Here is a 19,068-nt window from a genome sequence, read left to right as displayed (position 1 = left end):
AATCAGATCTTGTTCTCTCTCTCTCTCTCTCTCTCTCTCTTTCTCTCTCTTTCTCTCTCTCTCTCTTTCTCTCTCTCTCTCTCATTCTCTTTCCCTTCCTCCCCTTCCTTTTTCTCTAAAATCAATCAATAAATTAATTAATTTAAGCAATCTAAGAAAGATAACAGTCAAAGAAAGCATGCTTAATTTGCCAATAATCACCATCCCCCGCCTTGTTAGGATGGGGGAAGGTGATTACTTTACCTGAGACAGCTTCATCTGCATGTGGGCAAATACGTGGAGGAAACCCACCACTGCGTCCCAGAGCCGGCTGTGGGCCAAGCTCTGCTGGTTCCCAGTGCAAGGACCCTGCAGGGACACAGATCGACACAATCATTTCTGATAACTTACTTGCCAAAAGAAGTTGCACAACAGCAGAGGCAAAATTAACATATCACTGACATGTTATCTGAAAAGAGAGAACCCAAATGAAAGATAATGGTAGCCTTAGGAGATAAGCAAACTTGTCTTTGAAATGTTTAATATAATACATCTCAAAAGTTTGTAAGGATTTTCATGTTCTGTTTCTGTATAAATAATAAAACACAGACAAAAATGGTAAATTATTTCATTTTTGTCTGGCTTTGGTTTCTCCTATTTAGAGAAGGGGAAGGGCTGTTAAGTTGAATCAATCAGCATTTATTACCTTGTATGAAAAGAATCTGAGACTGTGTTTAAAATGAGAGAGCAACACTTCTCATTGCTAAATAAACTGCTCACGAAAAGTAGCGGATATTTCAAAATGAATATGAAGCTATAAAATATCCTTTACTTTTTGAGAGCAGTATAGTAACCTGGAGAAAAAAATCCTCTTCAATGCTTTCCCAATAACATTATTTTACCATTGGCATTTTAAAACATTAACAATTAGTGTGGATGAAAAAGAAAGGGGGAAAATTCTGTTAAGCTAAAAACTTTGTTGTCAGAAAGTAACCTCACAGGGAGATCTGATCATAAATCCCTAACTGGGCAGGTCCTGGGGGGCAGTCACACTCAGCCTATAGCTTCTTTGGTAGCAGGTGAATCTTGGCCTTAGGCAAGCCCATTGTTCTTCCATGTAGGTCAACACACCTTTGCAATGCCAGGAGTGACCCTCTTTTCCAGACCACTCAGAAGAGCACAGACCCTTGTCAACTCTCCTGTAGTCCAACCCGACTTGCTTTCTCCTGCCTCCACGTCCTCATCTTCCGTACGCTCCCTCCTTAATTCCAAGTGCTTCAAAGAAACTGCAGATGGTCATCCTCCAGCGCATTTGAGATCTCTCAGCATGTGTCATCAACTTGGCTCAAGTAAACTCTTATAAAGTTTTTCTACTACAAGTGTGGACGTTTCTTACGTCAACCATTAGTCATTACCCTTATAAACCCAGAATCCAAGACAATCGTATCCTAACTGCTCTCTAAGCCTATACACTTCAGAAGCGATGTGTATGTAGCGTAGAGACTGCTGCAGCCTGCAGGTTTGCACAGAGACAATTTCTACTTTTATTACCCAAGGAAAAATTATATCACTTCTAAATTTTGTAAGCACATCCACATCAACTACTAGACAAATAAACAACAGGGATTTTATTTAAACAAACAAAGCAGATATTCAACACAGTTCTTAATTTCCAATTTATACATTCCTCTAGAGTCAGTAGACACATGACTCATAAGTTTCAAGTAGAGAGAGCACAGACATTTCAGAGATGACTAGAAACGGTGACTGGAGGAGATGACGGCATTGCAGGCACTGATGAGCTGCTGAACTAGGACTTTGTCCTTTCTCAGCTTCTGCCAAGGCCTTCCAGCTGGGAACACAGGACAGTAATGCCAAGGTGAACGGGAGTCTGAGCAGATCTTCCCCTCCAAGGACATAAATGAGCTGAGGTTGCAGGGGGAGATGCTGGAGAGAATTCTCCGTGCCGCAACCCCCACCCCTGCCGCAGTGGGAGAGGGGGCTGCTTTTCCAGTCCTTGACACCATGCGCAGTGGAGGCATCTGGGGGACCCACCAAGTTAGGTACATAAGGTCTAGTATTAGAACGTGTGAAAGACAGTAACAAAAAAAGGTGTTTCTTATATGGGCTACTGTTGGGCAGACAAGTGTGTTAGGCTTGCTCGCTTGTCCTTTGCCTGACTAGTACATGAGCACAAGGCAGCACCACGTGTGTATAGTCTATGTAAGGCTGCATGTGCTTGCCCTCGGAATGGCAGATTGTAGATTGTGGACTTCCTGTCACCATTGGGAGGGGCCGTTTTCTGCTATTGTTTGCTGGAGAAGGGGCTTTTCCCCCAACCTGTTTTGCTTGGGAGCCCTGGGAAAGAGAGAGAGAGAGAGAGAGAGAGAGAGAGAGAGAGAGAGAGAGAAATGGTTTGCCCTGCCTGTGTGCCCATCTGCCATTGCGAGACTCTGATGAACAGAATGGCCCACCATCCTCTGGCTTCAGAGTTCCTTTACCATCTACCGGAATCCAGTGTGAACCTGCATGGCCACAGCCACCAGCCTTACAGCTACCGAGGGGGGAATTACCCTGCCCAAACAGTGCCCTACAGGACTGTCTGAAAAGCTGGTGTGGGTCCAAGGCAGTGGGCCACCAAATTCAGAGTCTGTGCAATAATTTGAGCAGAACAAGGGGCATTTCCAGGCCTCGGAGGCAGTGAGAAGGCAGGTCTAAGGGGGCGGTTCTAACTTTCAGGTGCCCTGGAAGGAGACCTCTCCTCTCTAACTCGCCCTCCCTTCCACAGGTGTGACCTGAGGAAGCCTGAGGCTGACTGGACGAGTGAAGGAAGAGCAGACCCTGTGGGGGCTGGAAGAGAAGACCCAGTCACACTGCAGCCCTCCAACCCTCCCCTCTTCCTTGTTCCTCCCCCTGGGGCCTCTCCATCACTAAGTCAGGCTCAGGGCAAGGGCAGTTTTTAAGCTGGACAAGAGGAAAGTGATTGTTCTACTGTACTACCACTGAAATGAGAATCTGCTTGTGATAAAGGGACTGAAGGAATTTTATTTATCCGGGGGTGGCCAGTACACAAGATCTATTGGAAGGCCAGAAGAAACAGTCCGCAGGGACATCTGAACACTGTGCTGAGAAGGAATCAGGGTGCTTTGACTTAGAGGTGAGTAAATTCAGTCCATCCAATGGACTACAGTGACTTCACAGTCCTGTCCAGGTGTTATAATCACTCTGGTTTCAGACCAATTGACCTTCAGGATTTCCCTGTTGTTCAAGTCCAGGCCAGTACTAATTTACTGCTGATTCACTAAATACAGTATGCTGACCGTGTTATATAAATGTCAGTGTTAGAAAAAGCAGGGCGAGTCATGTATGGAAGCTCTTTTACTGGCCTTTGTAACTTTTCTGCACAGCTAAAATTATTCCAAAATAAGTTTTGTTAAAATATGTATTTCAGAAATGATTACTTTATATAAAATGCCATATAAATGAGGAATAAGAACTTACAAAATAAATAAGGCTTAATAAGCCATGCTCTTTAACCTATTATTCTTTGAATGTCTTTATAAACAAGTTAAAATAGTTTTGCACATAGAAAAGAATTAATGGATGCTTCTAATTTTATATAAATTCAGGAATCTGAGTTACATTAGGAGCCAATAAATACCTACTCTTAGCTGAAAAGGCATTTAAATTTCATTTATTATATAGAAAGCATTTTCCTGTTTCTGTAAAATTCACTGGCTTGCTAATGTCACCAGTTAATCTTATTTAATCAGGACAGCTCCTTTTGAATGTGAATAATATGTTTCTAGACACAGATAAGATTATTAAGGCAATAATGGAGCCCGAGGAGATAAGAAAATAGGAACAAGAGTGAACTGAAACTGATTTAAAATTCGCTTTGATTTGATTTAAAGAAAAGTTATTGGAATTATCATGTGTGGCTTTTCTATTTAGACATGATAAAATTAGGATCCTCTTTGTTGTGCAGAGAGAGAATAGAAAAAGTGAGATGGGGCCCTGGCCATTGCTCAGTGGATAGAGTGTCTGCCTGGCATATGAATTTCCCAGGTTCAATTCCCAGTCAGGGCACACAGGAGAAGTGACCATCTGCTTCTCTCTGCCTCCCTCTCTTCCTTCTCTCCCTCTTCCCCTCCTGCAACCAGTGGCTCAACTGGTTCCAGCATGGTCCCTGGGTGCGGAGGATGGCTTGGTTGGTCTGAGCATGACAGCCTCAGGTGCTAAAAGCAGCTTGGTACTCAACCCAGATGGGGTTGCTGGGTGGATCCCGATCAGGGTGCATATGAAAGTCTACCTTACTATCTCCTCTCCTCTCACCTAAAAAAATAAACAAAATAAAATAAAATAAAATGAGATTAAGTAAAATGAGATGAAAAGTGAGATGGCTGCAAGGCAGGAAAGGAACACAAAGGAGGGGACGAGCCTGGAGGAGGTGGGGACAATTGGTCTACTTCCCCAGCCTATACCATCACCGAGTCCCTCTTCCATTTAATCACCCTACAGAACGTATAAAATGGCATTATTATATGGCATTTTATACGTAGGTGGTGATGCACCACCTCTGGGGATACAATCTGTTACTTTTACACAACTTTCCCTACAAGGTTATGTTCAGTCTGAGGAAGCAAACTACACAGTTCCTCCTGTCTGCCCCGAGCAGTGAGTGGCACTGCCAAGCCAGCAGCATGCCGAGTCAGAGCAACACTGTCCGCAGGACAGAAGACAGCAAGGAAGGAGGACAGGCCAGCCTTCTGGGCAACAGCTAAGTTTTACCGGTTGAAAACACCAGAATTTTATAAAATCTTTTCAAAATCTTAAGACAAGTTTAGCCTAAAGAGAATCTAAAACAAACCAATGTTAAAAAAACAGGTATAGTCCTCAAAGTATTTGGAATTTTACCTATAATATAACATATGTGATTATATAATTATACACACACACACACACACACACACACACTAAAGCGAGGTTGTTAAACACTAGTTTCTTTTTTTATATAAAGTTTCCATGAAACTTCTCCCTCACTTTCACTGGAATACTGTGAAGGATGGTTTCATGCCTTCTTTCCCTTAAATTCACCGAGAGCTTAATCTAGACCCCAGGCCCTGCAGCAAACAGAAAGTCAACAACATGGTCCACACCACCAAGAAGTCCATGACACCTCAGTCTGCCAAGTTCACCCCCTATGAATTCACATCTCAACCTAATCTTTAAATTGTCGTCACTACTAAGGTTCTATGGACGAGATCAATCAGAAATAGGACAAGGCAGGAAAATACTTTTGGCATATTGCACTTTCCCATGGAATTCCAGGCTATCTTAGCTGATTCCTCTTACTCACTTTCTTCAAATAGCAGAAAAGTGTGAAGGTTTACCTGAATATACTCCGTGAGAGTGTTAAAAACTTGCTTTGCTACTTGTATTGCTTTGGAGAAGTTCCGCTGACCTTGTTCGTCAATAACGTCTTTTCCAGAGTAATACCAATAGAAGTCACTGATTGATTCCTGGAAAAGAGAGGCCATAAGGATAAGGCACATTCTGAAGATGTCGCTGACCTGTCCAGTTTTGGACTCCATAATAAAAATTATGAATAGAGACATTTTACATAACAGATTGGGAAGTGAACAAAATATCTGTGAAATAAATACAATTCCCAATGATTTTCCTGAACATGCAATATGGCAACATCCTCCCTAGATATAAGTAACAACTGGAGAGAAGAAGCAGAAAACTTAGCTTTAAAAATGACCTCCTGTCTCTGATGACCCCGAACATTACAACCATAAGATTGATAAGATTAATGTATATTTAGCCCTCTAGCAATTTGATGTTTTACTATGTGAGCTCATAAATTAGATCATGGCAGAACATTTTTTGGGTTAGAGACATCTGGCCTCTGTTTCTTCCACAAGGCTGAGTCCTCGCTGAGAGCTCCAGGTGTCCCTGCTCCTATGGCTGCCCAAGGACACGGGCAGGGCCACCGACGAAGGCTGACAACTATGAACAAACACCTAAACATGACCCATCTTTCCAGACAGAATGTTTTCAACAATAATTCATATTTTGAAGGAGTTTTAGTCTGCTAAGTGAATAATGCAATTTAGTCTAGTGTGTAAACTGCATTTGGGTTTTTAGACACGATTTTAAAAAATCACAAATATGTTTTCAGTAACTCTTCTTAATGTAGATATTGCTTCAGAAATACATGTTTTTCCATTAAGCTGTTTTCCCCTGATAAAGCTGTAAGTTAAATTGTTGTGTTTTCTTGTACTCAACGATTAAGGGAAAAACTGAAAGTCTATACAGCTTTTTGAAGGATGATTCTGGCTTCCTTACAAATAAAATGGGAAATAGTAATATAGGCTCTCTTTACTTAGGAGGTCTCCACCTGCAGACTCAGCCTGATTAACGTGTAAAAGATTTCTACAATATCAGACATATTTTTAATTGATGAAGCCTTAAGCTGAATTTTGTAATTAATTCAAATATGAAGACGGCTGAAAAGATCTGACGTGACATTATTAAACTGAAGTATTAAAGTCATTTGAAAGCCTTTCTTTCCCATCCCTGCGAGTGTTTTCAATATTCTTCTCCTGTTTATCCAGAGCAGAAGGAGCACACGGCATGTGCTTTACAAAAAGAAAATGGGCTCAGGCCAGTTGGCTCAGTGGTAGAGTGGAGGCCCGGCGTGTGGTTGTTCTGGGTTCAATTCTCAGTCAGGGCACACAGGAGAAGCACCCATCTGCTTCTTCACCCCTCTCCCTCTCCCTTCTCTTTTCCCCGCCTTCTGCAGTCATGGCTCAACTGGAGTGACCTGGCCTCACGTTCTGAGGATGGCTCCATGTCCTCTGCCTCAAGCGCTAAGAAGAGCTCGGTTGCTGAGCAATAGAACAACATCCCTGATGGGCAGAACATCGCCCCCTAGTGGGCTTGCTGGGTGGATCCCAGTCAGGGTGTATGCAGGAGTCTTTCTTTTTTTTTTTTTTATAACTTTTAAAAATTTAATTAATTGTGTTTACATAGATTCTAGGGTCACCCCAAATGCATCCCCCCTCCCCCCTATTCCCCTCCACATCTCCTTTGCCCCCCTCCCTACAGCACCCTACCTCCTTCCATTCAGGTTTATCCCATCCTATCATCCCCTTTCCCTCTGTCCTCTTTTCCTCTGGTCCCTTTGATCCCTCCTCTGTCTCAATTCCATTCCTCAGTTCTCATTATTTCTTGGATTCCTCAAATGAGTGAGGTCATATGATATTTCTCTTTCTCTGCCTGGCTTATTTCACTCAACATAATAGTTTCCAGGCCCCTCCATATTGTTGCAAAAGGTAATATTTCCTTCTTTTTCATAGCCCCATAGTATTCCATTGTATATATGTACCACTGCTTTTTAATCCACTCGTCCACCGATGGACACCTGGGCTGTTTCCAGATCTTCACTATTGTGAACAATACTGCCATAAACATGGGGTGCATTTCTTCTTTTCAGTCAGTGCTATGGTGTCCTTGGGATATATTCTATAAGTGGGATGGCTGGGTCAAAGGGGAGTTCCATTTCTAATTTTTTGAGGAATCTCCATACTGTTTTCCACAGTGGCTGCACCAGTCTGCATTCCCATCAGCAGTGCAGGAGGGTTCCCCTTTCTCCACATCCTCACCAGCACCTATCTGCTTCCCCTCCTCTCATTGAATTAACAAAAAAAGAAAATGAAATCTAAACTGCATCAAGCTAAAAAATGTAGGGGGGAAAAGCCCTCACTCACAGAAAGGAAACAATGAGCCAGGCTCAGACAGAGAGACAGGATGGCCATTTCACTGAAGATGATGAAAGACTGACCAATGGAAAAACATCCGATAAATTCTGACTAGTCATAAATCAAAAACACATTAAGACTCTGGCCAGGCAGCTCAGTTGGTTGGAGTGTCATCCCAACATGCTGAGCTTGTGTGTTCAATCATTGGTCAGGGGAACAGTCAACCAATCAACCAATGAGGGCATGAATAACTGAAACAACAAATCAATGTTTCTCTCTGTCTCTGTCTCCTTTTCCCTCTGTCTCTAAAAATAAATAAATAAACAATAAAATAACCCACTAAGACATGTCAGTTTAACATATTAATCTGCCACGTTATTTCAGCTGAGCAGCCCTGTGATTTGTTGCTGATACAAGGGCAGCCCACCTGCACCCTCAGCAGGTAGTCCACGGTGGAGATGATGATGTTGACAGTTGTGTTGTTGCCAGTCTGGGTTCTCAGATAGTTCTGAAAATCTGAATAAGACCAAAAGATGTTATTAAAGTTCATTCCAAAGTTTAAAATGACTTATTATTCAAATAACTCCAAAAGCAAATGATCTCCAGCAAAATCACTGTGGCTAAGAGTAATTTCAATATGAAGTAATTCATATTTTCCGCTAAAAATGAATGACCACCACATGAACATATCTGGGTGCTTCACCAAACATAAATATTCATTTTTTTGTCTAAGAAGCTGCTGACATGGGGAATGTGAACGGATTTCCATCTTTCAGGATACAGGAATTAGAATATTCAGTAATCCCTTCTTCCTGACATCTGCGCCCAGTGATGGGGAAACAGATGAAATTCCCATCTAGCCCCGCCCTCCCGGACTCAGCAGGTGGCAGAGCTGGATCCAGAATCAGTGCCAGTGCATGGGCACACATGCACCAAGGGATGCTGTGGGACCCTCTGCCTTTATAGAGAAGGCAAGAAGGACACAAAGCTGCACGTCTCTCTACAGATAGCTCTCCAATCTGTGTCTTTCTTCACTGCCAGCTGTTCTCTCCAACTAAGAACTGATGAGAATTAGTGAAAATGGCTACAAAGGACTCTGAAGCAGCAATGCAGCATGTAAGATGTCACAGCGCCAGTTCCCACATGCAGGGTGATGCTCAGCAGCTGCTGGCTCACTGCAGGGATGAACCACCATTGGAACAACAGGCCTCTGTCATTACTGGCTTCAAAACACTTATTCCTTGGTACCATCATCCAGCCTCAGGTCTCACAAACCTGAGTTATGTCCCTCGCACAGCAGTTGCAGGAAGCGGAAGAGGTCACAGGTGAACTCGTCATCCTGAAGAACCTTTTCTCCTGCAGAAAAGTCCAGACATTATCAACCATCCTAGCGAGCGTGTCACTCCTCTCTGTCCCCACCTCCACCACACTTGCATGTTGGTCCAGCATCCTTCTGAACCACAAGCAGTCAGAAGTCACAGCCTCTCCTCTATCTGAAGCTCATAAGATCATGTGTTTAGCAGATAGATGCATAGTTTCACTGTCAGAAAAGAAAGTTTGCATCTTAAAACTTAGATTTCTCTTTGTTAAAATGTGGCAGCATGGGTTTGGCAACATTTTAGAAACAACCTGAAGATGTAAACTTTTGTTTTCTTTCTTCTTGTGCTATTTTTTTGAATGGTGTGTATATAAATGATTTCTGCATCTATTACAAAGTTTAAGTTATGTCTGCATACTCTGCATCATTAAAAGGGAAATATATTAGTGGCGCAAGGATGGCATTGCAGAAAGGGCTCAGATATTCTACCTATATTTAACTTAAATGTATTCTGAACACAAGCTACTCGAAAGCAAAAACACAAACAAAAAACCAGTACCACACAAATGCAAGTTGATTTGAAAAGCAAAAAGTATCAGTGAAAAAAATATTCAATGTACGAGTGTATGCTCTGGAATCTAAATTAGTTTAGAAAGCATAATGACCAAAAAAAGTTGATTGGCAAATGAATAAATCTACTTATGTATTAAAAAATAATACATTTTCAGACTAGAAATATTCTGGGTTAATAAAGAACACTATGCGTTGATCACGTGTTTACTTTAACTAAAAGTGTGAATGATAATAATGACAAGCTGATGGACTTACCAGTCTGCAGTCTGTGACTTTCAAAGTGACAGGCTTCATATAATGGAAGGATTAGGAAGCAAAACCATTTTGAAAACTAATGTAAACATTAAAAAAAGTACATGAAATCATTGTACTGGTTTCCCTGTGAGCCTGTAAGATACAATATCTGGTGACCAAACTAAAATCACCAGGTATACAAATCAGTCCTGTGGCAAGTTCATGTGCTAAATGCATGTTGTTTCAAATCTTATTACATGGCTGATAAGTCCGTTCCTCAGTGTTTACCATGAAAGGACAGGAAAGGCAGAACAGTCTGGGCCAATAAACCACACTCTTCATCAATGATACTTAGTATCACTTTGTGAGTTATTTTAATCAGAAGAGTCTTTAAAATGATACTTAAATAAAAATATTAGCAGCGACATAGATTTATTGATTCTTATGAGCCTATCTCAAATGACTTGTTCTTCAGAAAATCAAATCAATAATCCATGTATGTACTTTCAATGTTCATAAATTCAATGTAGAATGAGTAATCCTTGATAGAAAGTACTAACAGTTAACACTGAAAATGCTCAGCGCAATGCACACTGACTTAGAAGGTGTTAGCCATTGTTAGCAGGCACAGTATTTTCTTAACTGTATACACAAACTAGGACCTTCACTTCCATAAAGACATGCTGCACACAGCACAAAGACAAGGAGCGGGGGAGAGGGGAGGCTCAAGCCTCCATTCCCACCAGGTCAACCAGGTATAAAGTGGGTGTGATTATGTAATAAACACATGTGTATCTGGTTAAAATGCTGCCACTGCCCATGCTGCATGAAGGAAGTGCAGCCAGAGACGGATGATGGCTCTATATCTGCATGAGGCACAGAAGAACAGTCCATTTGGTGATGGGTACATGAGATTATTAACAAGTAACGAGACAGAGGAAAACAGAGCTGAAAATGCTCTTGCATTCTTAGACTATTATTTGTACCACCTGCCTGATGACCAAATGTAACTATTTTGAAGAGCTTTCCTTTGCCTTTGTTTTTAATTCTTATAAGGGGCTTAAAATTTCTAATACTGGCCCTGGCCAGTTGGCTCATTGCCAGAGCACAGGCCTGTCATGTGGATGTCCCAGGTTCAATTCCCAGTCAGGGCACACAGGAGAAGCAACCATCTACTTCTCCAATCCTCCCCCTCTGTTATCTCTTTCTATCTCTCTCTTCCCCTCCCACAGCCATGGCTTGATTGGTTCAAGCATATCAGCCCCGGGTGCTGAGGATGGCTCCATGGAGCCTCTCTGCCTGAGGCACTAAAAATAGCTCAATTGCTGAGCAATGGAGCAACTGCCCTAGATGAACAGAGCATTGTCTGGTAGGGGTCTTGCTAGGTGGATCCTGGTTGGGGGGGTGTGCAGGAGTCTGTCTCTCTGTCTCTTTACTTCTCATTTAAGAAAAAAAAATGTTAAGGAAGAGTAGTTACAATATCACTGCTAATGATTAATCGGCTCTTTGTGCCTTACTTTTCTCATCTGTAAAATGAAGATAATGTGCACTGCCCTACCTCACTGGTTCTTCAGAACCTGTGTGACCATTTTTACGAACTATGGAAAGCATAGTTAGTAGCAGTGGCAATAACACTAAATAAAGGAACAGCATGCCCAGGTGATGAGTATAGTAACTTGAACATATTTATTAAATATGTTTACATTTTCAAAAAGCCATCTTAATTTTATTGTACCAAAAGAGTCTCAAAAATATAAATTCACTTGGAAATAATGTTAAGTAGACCTTATTTATTCAAGCCATCAATAAATATTAATTGCTACTTTACAGATCTAATAAAATTATCACTTTTAATGGTCACTGCTCTATTCATAATTGGTTTATCCCACTAAAAGCACATATTTACTTAGAGTATATATACATGGTCATAGATCAAAGTTTGTGGCTTTACCCAGACAAAGCTCAGTTTAATTGTCATTAACTACTATTAATAATTAACAATAATTATTTATAAAATTAATAAAGTAAAAAGACTAATACATATATAAAAATAGGATTAGGATAAATGGAGTTCAGAAGACTAAGATCCCCTTAATTGTAGGTCTTTTCACGGCAATACCACCAATACTAGAAAGCTAAAAGATGAGCAGAATGAAACGTAAGACTAGACGCCTCTAAGAGCTCCTTATAAATGCTTGTTAAACAGAACTCAAGAGCCCCTCACCACCATGGGGGAAATAATACTGATTACTGGTCTTTGGATGGCTTAAGTGTCTATTTGGTATTATAACAAAACTGAAGAATTAAAGCTAATTATACTTTAAATAAGTGAAACGTCAGGTATTTAATGCCATGTGAGTAGGTTCAATGTTACTACTTAAATGGCTTTAAATATAGCTGCTGAAATTATATTACAACTCAACTAACAAATAACAGAAGTTTTAAATGGATACAGAATCAACATTTAGTGACTCTGGTGAGCTAGGCATTGAGCTAGATATATTTTCACATCATTTCTTTCAGGTGTACAATAAGCCATACATGATATGAAACCCATTTTGTGGTTCAGCAAACACCTGAGGAATTCAGTAACTTGACTAAAGTCTTACAGCTATTAACTGTAAGTCAAGGGTTTGAACCTAGTGAACTTGAATTAACATTGTCTCCTCTATTTAAAGCACTCTGTGAGGTCTTGAGCTTTAAATGGACATAATCCCTAACCTCAAGAAGTCCATAGTCTAATGAGGAAGACAAGCAATGACAGATCATTTCACTATTATAAGGACTTTCACAATCCACTATGCCACTGTTTCTAAACTTCATAAAGGTCTCGGTAATCAGTACCATCTTTGGCGAACAACCTTCGAACCTGGATGCTGAAGTGGGAGCTCCTACTTACTTTCATCAATTTCCAGACCCAAGCAAAACTGTGGCTTTGGGAGAGTCAATTTCCCTTTCTGAGACTTTGTTTCTCCATTTTAATTCAGGGATTAACAATCCTGTACTCCACAGGGCTATAGGGAGAATCAAATAGGTTCAGAAAAGATAACTGCTCTGAAAAATGGAAAGCATAGTAGGAATACACTAGATGTCTAAATATCAATAGATGTCATCTGTGGTTTGTGGATATGGTAAATGATCTATGAATTTCATGAGGTGCAGCTTTATAAATTAAGGCAACCTGATACCAATGCATAAAATGAATCCCTAGTTTAAGTCCCAACAGTAAAAATACAAGCAAACCCTAAGTGAAATGAGTGAGGGATGTCCCACTGCTAAAAGTTCAAGTTCACGTGAGCTGAGGGGAGGGGCACCCCTTTGCTTTCCATTGTAAGTGCGGGTTCTTCTCTCCTGTAACCTTCACCCTTTCGGCTGTCATGACTCTAACTGACACCCTGACTGTCCTTCATCCATTCCCTACACAGCACCTGCCAGAACGCCTGGCCTTCAGACCTGGACACCACCTCACATGGGCAGCATGTGACAACAGTGGTGAGCAATCAACCACACAGACTGATTCCTTTACTGGAAATCATGAAAAGTGTCCTCTCGGGAATTCCCTACACCCTGTCATCAAGCATGACTAATGCAGAGCTCCCAGAGGCCATGAAGGAAATCACACTGGTCTCTCTCCTGGGGGACAGACGACCAGTCAGTTTACGAGCTTGCTGAGAAATGAGGCATCTGTAAGGTTGGGGGTTCCACCAGAAGCATGTCTGAGCACTAGATGTTAGAATTTAATTCCAGGTGGCTCATCACAGTACACAAAGTATCACTTAAGTAATACTAATGTAATGGCTATCCACGGCCTCAGAAAGAAAGCACAAATTCCTGGGCAGGGCATCACCTCAAACCACCTACCCACCTCGCATGCATCCATTTCCTCCAGCACACTGGGTGAGTCACTGCTCCTTGCCATGGTGTGTACCTCAAACTGCATGTGGCTCTTCCCTTCTGCTGGAAGGCCTTTCTCTGCCTCCCTCATTGACCAGGTGAATGTCCTCCTCCAGACACCGCTACATCTGCTGTGACATATCCTGTACCCTACACTTACAACTAGGTAGTGCAACTCAGCTCACACACACGGAGCATGGTTGTGAAGGGATCTGGCTACACGTTGCCATCCTGAGCTCGTAAAGACCTCTGCTCAGGATGGCAGCCAGCACCCCACTGCCTCTCAAACAGAAGTGCGTGCCATGGACTTTCCCTGAAGACATGTTGACCCACAGGAATGCACGTGTGGGCACGGGACTGCCCTTGAGAAAGACCTGGCAGGATCTGGCCTGGGAGACAGCCAGAGAGGAAGGAAGCTCTAAAATAGTGACGAAATCTAATGAGCCAATACTTAAGACTGCTTGAAGTATCCTTTAGACCAGTGGTAGTCAACCTGGTCCCTACCGCCCACTAGTGGGCACTCCAGCTTTCATGGTGGGCGGTAGCGGAGCAACCAAAGTATAAACAAAAAGATAGATTTAACTATAGTAAGTTGTTTTATAAAGATTTATTCTGCCAAACTTAGCGAAAATCTGACCTAAAGTACTTGGTAAGTAATTATTATTATATGCTTTAACTTGCTGTAACTCTGCTTTATAAATTTTATAAAGTAAAGTTACTTCCCTACTTTATAAATCACCATTACTGTGGAACCGGTGGGTGGTTAGAAAGTTTTACTACTAACAGAGATACAAAAGTGGGCGGTAGGTATAAAAAGGTTGACTACCCCTGCTTTAGATAAATGAATTAAAAATGAATGCGCTTTTTTTTTTTTTTTTTTTTTTTTTTTTTTGCATTTCTCTGAAGCTGGAAACAGGGAGGCAGTCAGACAGACTCCCGCATGCACCCGACCAGGATCCACCCGGCATGCCCACCAGGGGGCGATGCTCTGCCCATCCGGGGCATCGCTCTGTCACGACCAGAGCCACTCTAGAGCCTGGGGCAGAGGCCAAGGAACCATCCCCAGCGCCTGGGCCAACTTTGCTCCAATGGAGCCTTGGCTGCAGGAGGGGAAGAGAGAGACAGAGAGGAAGGAGGGGGGGAGGGGTGGAGAAGCAGATGGGCACCTCTCCTGTGTGCCCTGGCCGGGAATCGAACCCGGGACTTCTGCACGCCAGGCCGACGCTCTACCACTGAGCTAACTGGCCAGGGCCAAATGAATGCTTTTCGCTTCAACTTCATATAAACTTGATGAAGTCGCTGCAAATACACCAGTAAGAACCGATGCGACACATGATCAGATATGATGGAAATTAGGAAGGCTAATTGGTAGCTGATGTTTTATACATAGTTTATGGAAATCAAACAACTTCTGAGGAATCAGATCTGCTTCAATATTCTGTTTGGCTGAACAAGAATGAAATGGAGCACCTCCTACTCCCTTCCAGGGATCCTGAGAGAAGGAAGAGCCCTCGTTTAAGCTCACAATGACTTAGTGACGAGGTTAAATGTTTCTGAAGAAAAACAAATGAAAAATCCAAGGGTGGAATGAAATTTTAAATATCCATAGAGGATTTTGGCTTTGAATGTCATTAGACATGAAAAGAAAACACAGATGACTAAAAAATACGGAGAACAGAATGCTGATCACATTACCAAACACACTTGCTAAAGAACCTTTTTTTTGTTCCCATAAAGTTCAAAAGTTATTTTAAAATTTTCACAATTGCAAAAATTGGCAACAGATTGGGGTCTTTGAAGGGAGCAATGAAGACTCGGTAAAGGCACAAAAAAAGTATTTCCAGTGCTCTTCCTTGGCACAGTCATAGAGCCACAAGGCGTCCTGGACAGGAAGGCCGCTGACACTGCATGCCGGGGTGCACTTGCTGTCACCACGGTCACAAACACTAGGCCTACCCACATTTTCTTAGTGAAAGAAACAGAACATAAACCCCAAAACATCATTTAAATGCTTGTTGCTCCTTCAGGTCTAGTGTGTTAATAACTGCATATCTTTACAGAAAGAGGAATAAAAAAGAGAATCTCAGTATATACATTTTAAAAATAACAGGATGCAGAACAGTAGAAATTGAATAATCTACTTGTTAAAATGCTCCATAAAAGGAAAAATGTACTAAAAAACGGTCACTCTCAAGACTACTCATGAAGCTAACAACAAAATAAGGAGCAACCCAATAAAAGGCAGCTCCTTTTTAATAATTGTCACACTCGTGGGCAATGGCCGGGGGGGGGGGGGGGGAGGGCAGTGCATTTACAGTGGCCAAAAGAAAAGGAAATGAGGAAAAAGGAAGGCTGAGATGTTTTTATTTTGCTGTTTGTAAGAAGATAAAATAGAAAACATGCTCACCAGTTTGGGCAGTTATTTTGGTGCGTGTGTTGAAAAAGCCTAGGCATCAAACCATAGAGAGGCATGTGATTATCATGTCGGAAGGACCACACCCACCCGGCTGTTTCTGATTTGGGGCCATAAACATTATTCCCAACCACCTCTAGCTGACAACAGATAGGAGATCCAGTCAATTAAACCTGATGGCCACCTAGTGGGAAATGCTAAGAATGATTCCTGAAATTGGTTCAGAGCATTTAGAACATTATAGTTAATAACTTCGAGGAAAAACGGAAGATTTCCAAATCCAAGGTTAGGGAGTCAGACTTTGAACAGAGTCCCTTCATTTTTAGGCACTCTATAACTGGAAAATGCCCCACCTGAGGGTGAGAGAGGCAGGCCGGCAACGGGCCTGAGACTGGCTCGGAGCTCTCCAGATGGGGCCCACAGACCAGGTGCTGTGACTGTAGACGCAGACACAAAGCATTTTCCTCAGATTCATTCTCAGAAAACTTAAGGAAGCGGCTGCTGCTGATTATTCCTGACAGAAGTAACACAACTAAGTGGCAGCAGAACTAATGTTTGGTGATGGGACCTACACATTCATCTGCCTAGCAGAAAATTATATCACACGGGAGCACCCAATGTGAGCAGCAGTATCAGAATGTGTCTAAATGGTCACTTCTAAAACACAGCAAGAAATATGCGCTAATTATTTTTCTTATAGTGAGAACAAAAACATACAGAGAGCAATTCGTCAATTCTAAATTATTTCAGAAAGGCAAACAGACTACAAAAGGCAGATGGGAGGAATTTTATTTTTTGCAGCAAGATTAGTTTTATAGAAGATGCAATGTTTCAAACTAACATGCTGATATGACAATTGCAAACCCGACCAAACAAAAACAGATTAAAACATAGAGCCTTACTAAAACTAAATTAATTTAAAAATCAAACACAAATGAATAAAAACAAAATCAAACAAAAAATGTTGAAGATTTTTTCTTAATAAATACTAAAACAAATGCGCAACAACAGTTATTTTTGCTTGAATGGCACTGTGTGCTAGCTTTTCTAGTTTATATACATGCATCAATTTATGAGAGAAAAACTAAGATTATGTGAGTCATTTTTGTGCACATGTAAATTATGGGATCCGAGTTAGCTAAACTAATATTACTCTCATGTCTTCCATCAAAGCATTTGGCTTTGCAAAGACGTCTGGTCTCTGAGATACAGGATGACCGTGCTGACAGAGAGCGGACAGTGAACAGTGGTGTGTTGGAGAGTCTGAAAGCCTGTTTATTGAAGCCATGCTCTCTGATTTGACTCAACCACAAGTGAGAGCACTGACAGGAAGTAGGAGCAATAAGGAGGTAGTGACCTCCATGGATGGGTTTGGGTGTGACCTGCGTGAGTTCCAGTTAGGAACTTTTAGGTGAACCACATAAGTATTTTCTCCATTTCAAGGTAACCTGGTACCTCTCTGTATTGAAAAGGTAACTGGTAGCTGACTCACTTCAGGAAAGAAGGAGGAAATCAATTAAGTAATCAATACCTGATCCTTCCTCTGTCACCATCCCAAGTCCTTCAGCTTTGTTCTGTCGCTCAAATGCATTTAGGTCGAGGACACTACAATAACAGGAAGAAACACACTCAGAGGACTCAGAGAAGGTTGTCTTTCTTCAGAAGAGCAAATGTCTAAAAGCCATATATCTTGTAATGTGAAGTGAACCAAATGGTAACACCCCATGGAAACATGCCCGAGTTCAATGCCACCCAGCCATGTTGTCTATTGGTGGTGCATGTCTCCCCAGGGCCCACACTGAAATGACTCATGACAAAGTCAAACATGAGGGAGCAGTGGGTTTGAACTTCAGGAGGACATTATGAAGTTGGTTGACATACCAAAATATAATTATAATAAGCATGTCTTTACAGGTGTAATAGCTTATTACATTAAGTGCGTGTCAGGTGCCTTAGACAAATGCTGTCTAAATGATTTTAATGCTGTAAAAATAGAAAGTAATTATCATAAATTTCTTGGTCAAAGACCATCTGTTTAGAAAACATGAGAAATGGTTAAGCTCCCAAATAAAACAAAATAGAGTTTTCTTTTTTCTCTTTTAAAAATCCTACATTCATATTCAAGAATGCAGGATGCACATTAAATCTCCAAGGTCCATGTTTAAGCACAGGGAAGACTATTTTAACAGGGTTTTACCACTAAGTTAGCAATTAAGATGTTACTAATAGGTAACAGGACAGAAAATAAGACAATAACTTTTGCCTGCCTATAAAGTGTGTTTAATCATTAAAAGTTCTTCTGTTTGGCACGATTGTCCATAATGAAAATGATTACTTTGAAAGACGCCCCCCCCCCCCCGAGTCAGGATGGAAATGGGCGCGCACCTGCAGGACTGCATCAGGCCAGTGAGGCTCTGGAAGAAACCCACATCCTTCTTCTCCTTGAGGTAGTCGAGCATCTTCTGCAGGAACACAAAGCCACAAAGGCCACTGAGCTCACCTCTTGTTTTTGTTCAATAAAAGCTAACAAAAACACACTTTCTATTCTAAAATAAAGACAAAATAATATTCAGTGCATACAGATAATACTAATGTCACTTTTTCCATGAAATGGTGACGCCATGTCAAAGCCAGAGAGTGGCCCAAGTCTATGGACATAGCTGGAATAGGGCTCTGCTCCACACCAACACCCGCAGCATCATAAATAGTGGGAGGAACAATTCTCTGCTCATTGCTATGTAAGGATTTGGAGGTTCAGAGGCTTTGAGTTACTGGGAAGAGGGTCCACCTGGATGATAATCACAGGTTTCTGTACAAAACTGAGTTCCTTAAACAACTCTGCAAGCCAAGAGCTATAACTACCATGTGCTAATGGCATAGAGAGAAAT

The 19,068-nt window shown here is 41.6% G+C and overlaps 1 protein-coding gene across 2 annotated transcripts in view; it reads right to left on the bottom strand.

Moving 5' to 3' along the window:
- The window catches only part of LOC136404475 (ryanodine receptor 2-like), a 650,806-nt gene that overhangs the window by 44,556 nt on the left and 587,182 nt on the right, over positions 1-19,068 (bottom strand). For both annotated transcript variants that reach the window (XM_066383777.1, XM_066383773.1), the window contains 6 exons: positions 18,566-18,642; positions 17,712-17,785; positions 9,024-9,104; positions 8,176-8,264; positions 5,373-5,501; positions 244-348 (listed from right to left, as the gene is read on the bottom strand). In XM_066383777.1, coding sequence (XP_066239874.1) covers positions 244-348; positions 5,373-5,501; positions 8,176-8,264; positions 9,024-9,104; positions 17,712-17,785; positions 18,566-18,642 — 555 coding nt within the window. The remainder of the gene's footprint in view (positions 1-243; positions 349-5,372; positions 5,502-8,175; positions 8,265-9,023; positions 9,105-17,711; positions 17,786-18,565; positions 18,643-19,068) is intronic.

Source organism: Saccopteryx leptura, chromosome 1 (assembly GCF_036850995.1).
Source record: "Saccopteryx leptura isolate mSacLep1 chromosome 1, mSacLep1_pri_phased_curated, whole genome shotgun sequence".
Lineage (NCBI taxonomy): Eukaryota > Metazoa > Chordata > Mammalia > Chiroptera > Emballonuridae > Saccopteryx > Saccopteryx leptura.
This window is presented reverse-complemented; position numbering and strand designations above follow the sequence as displayed.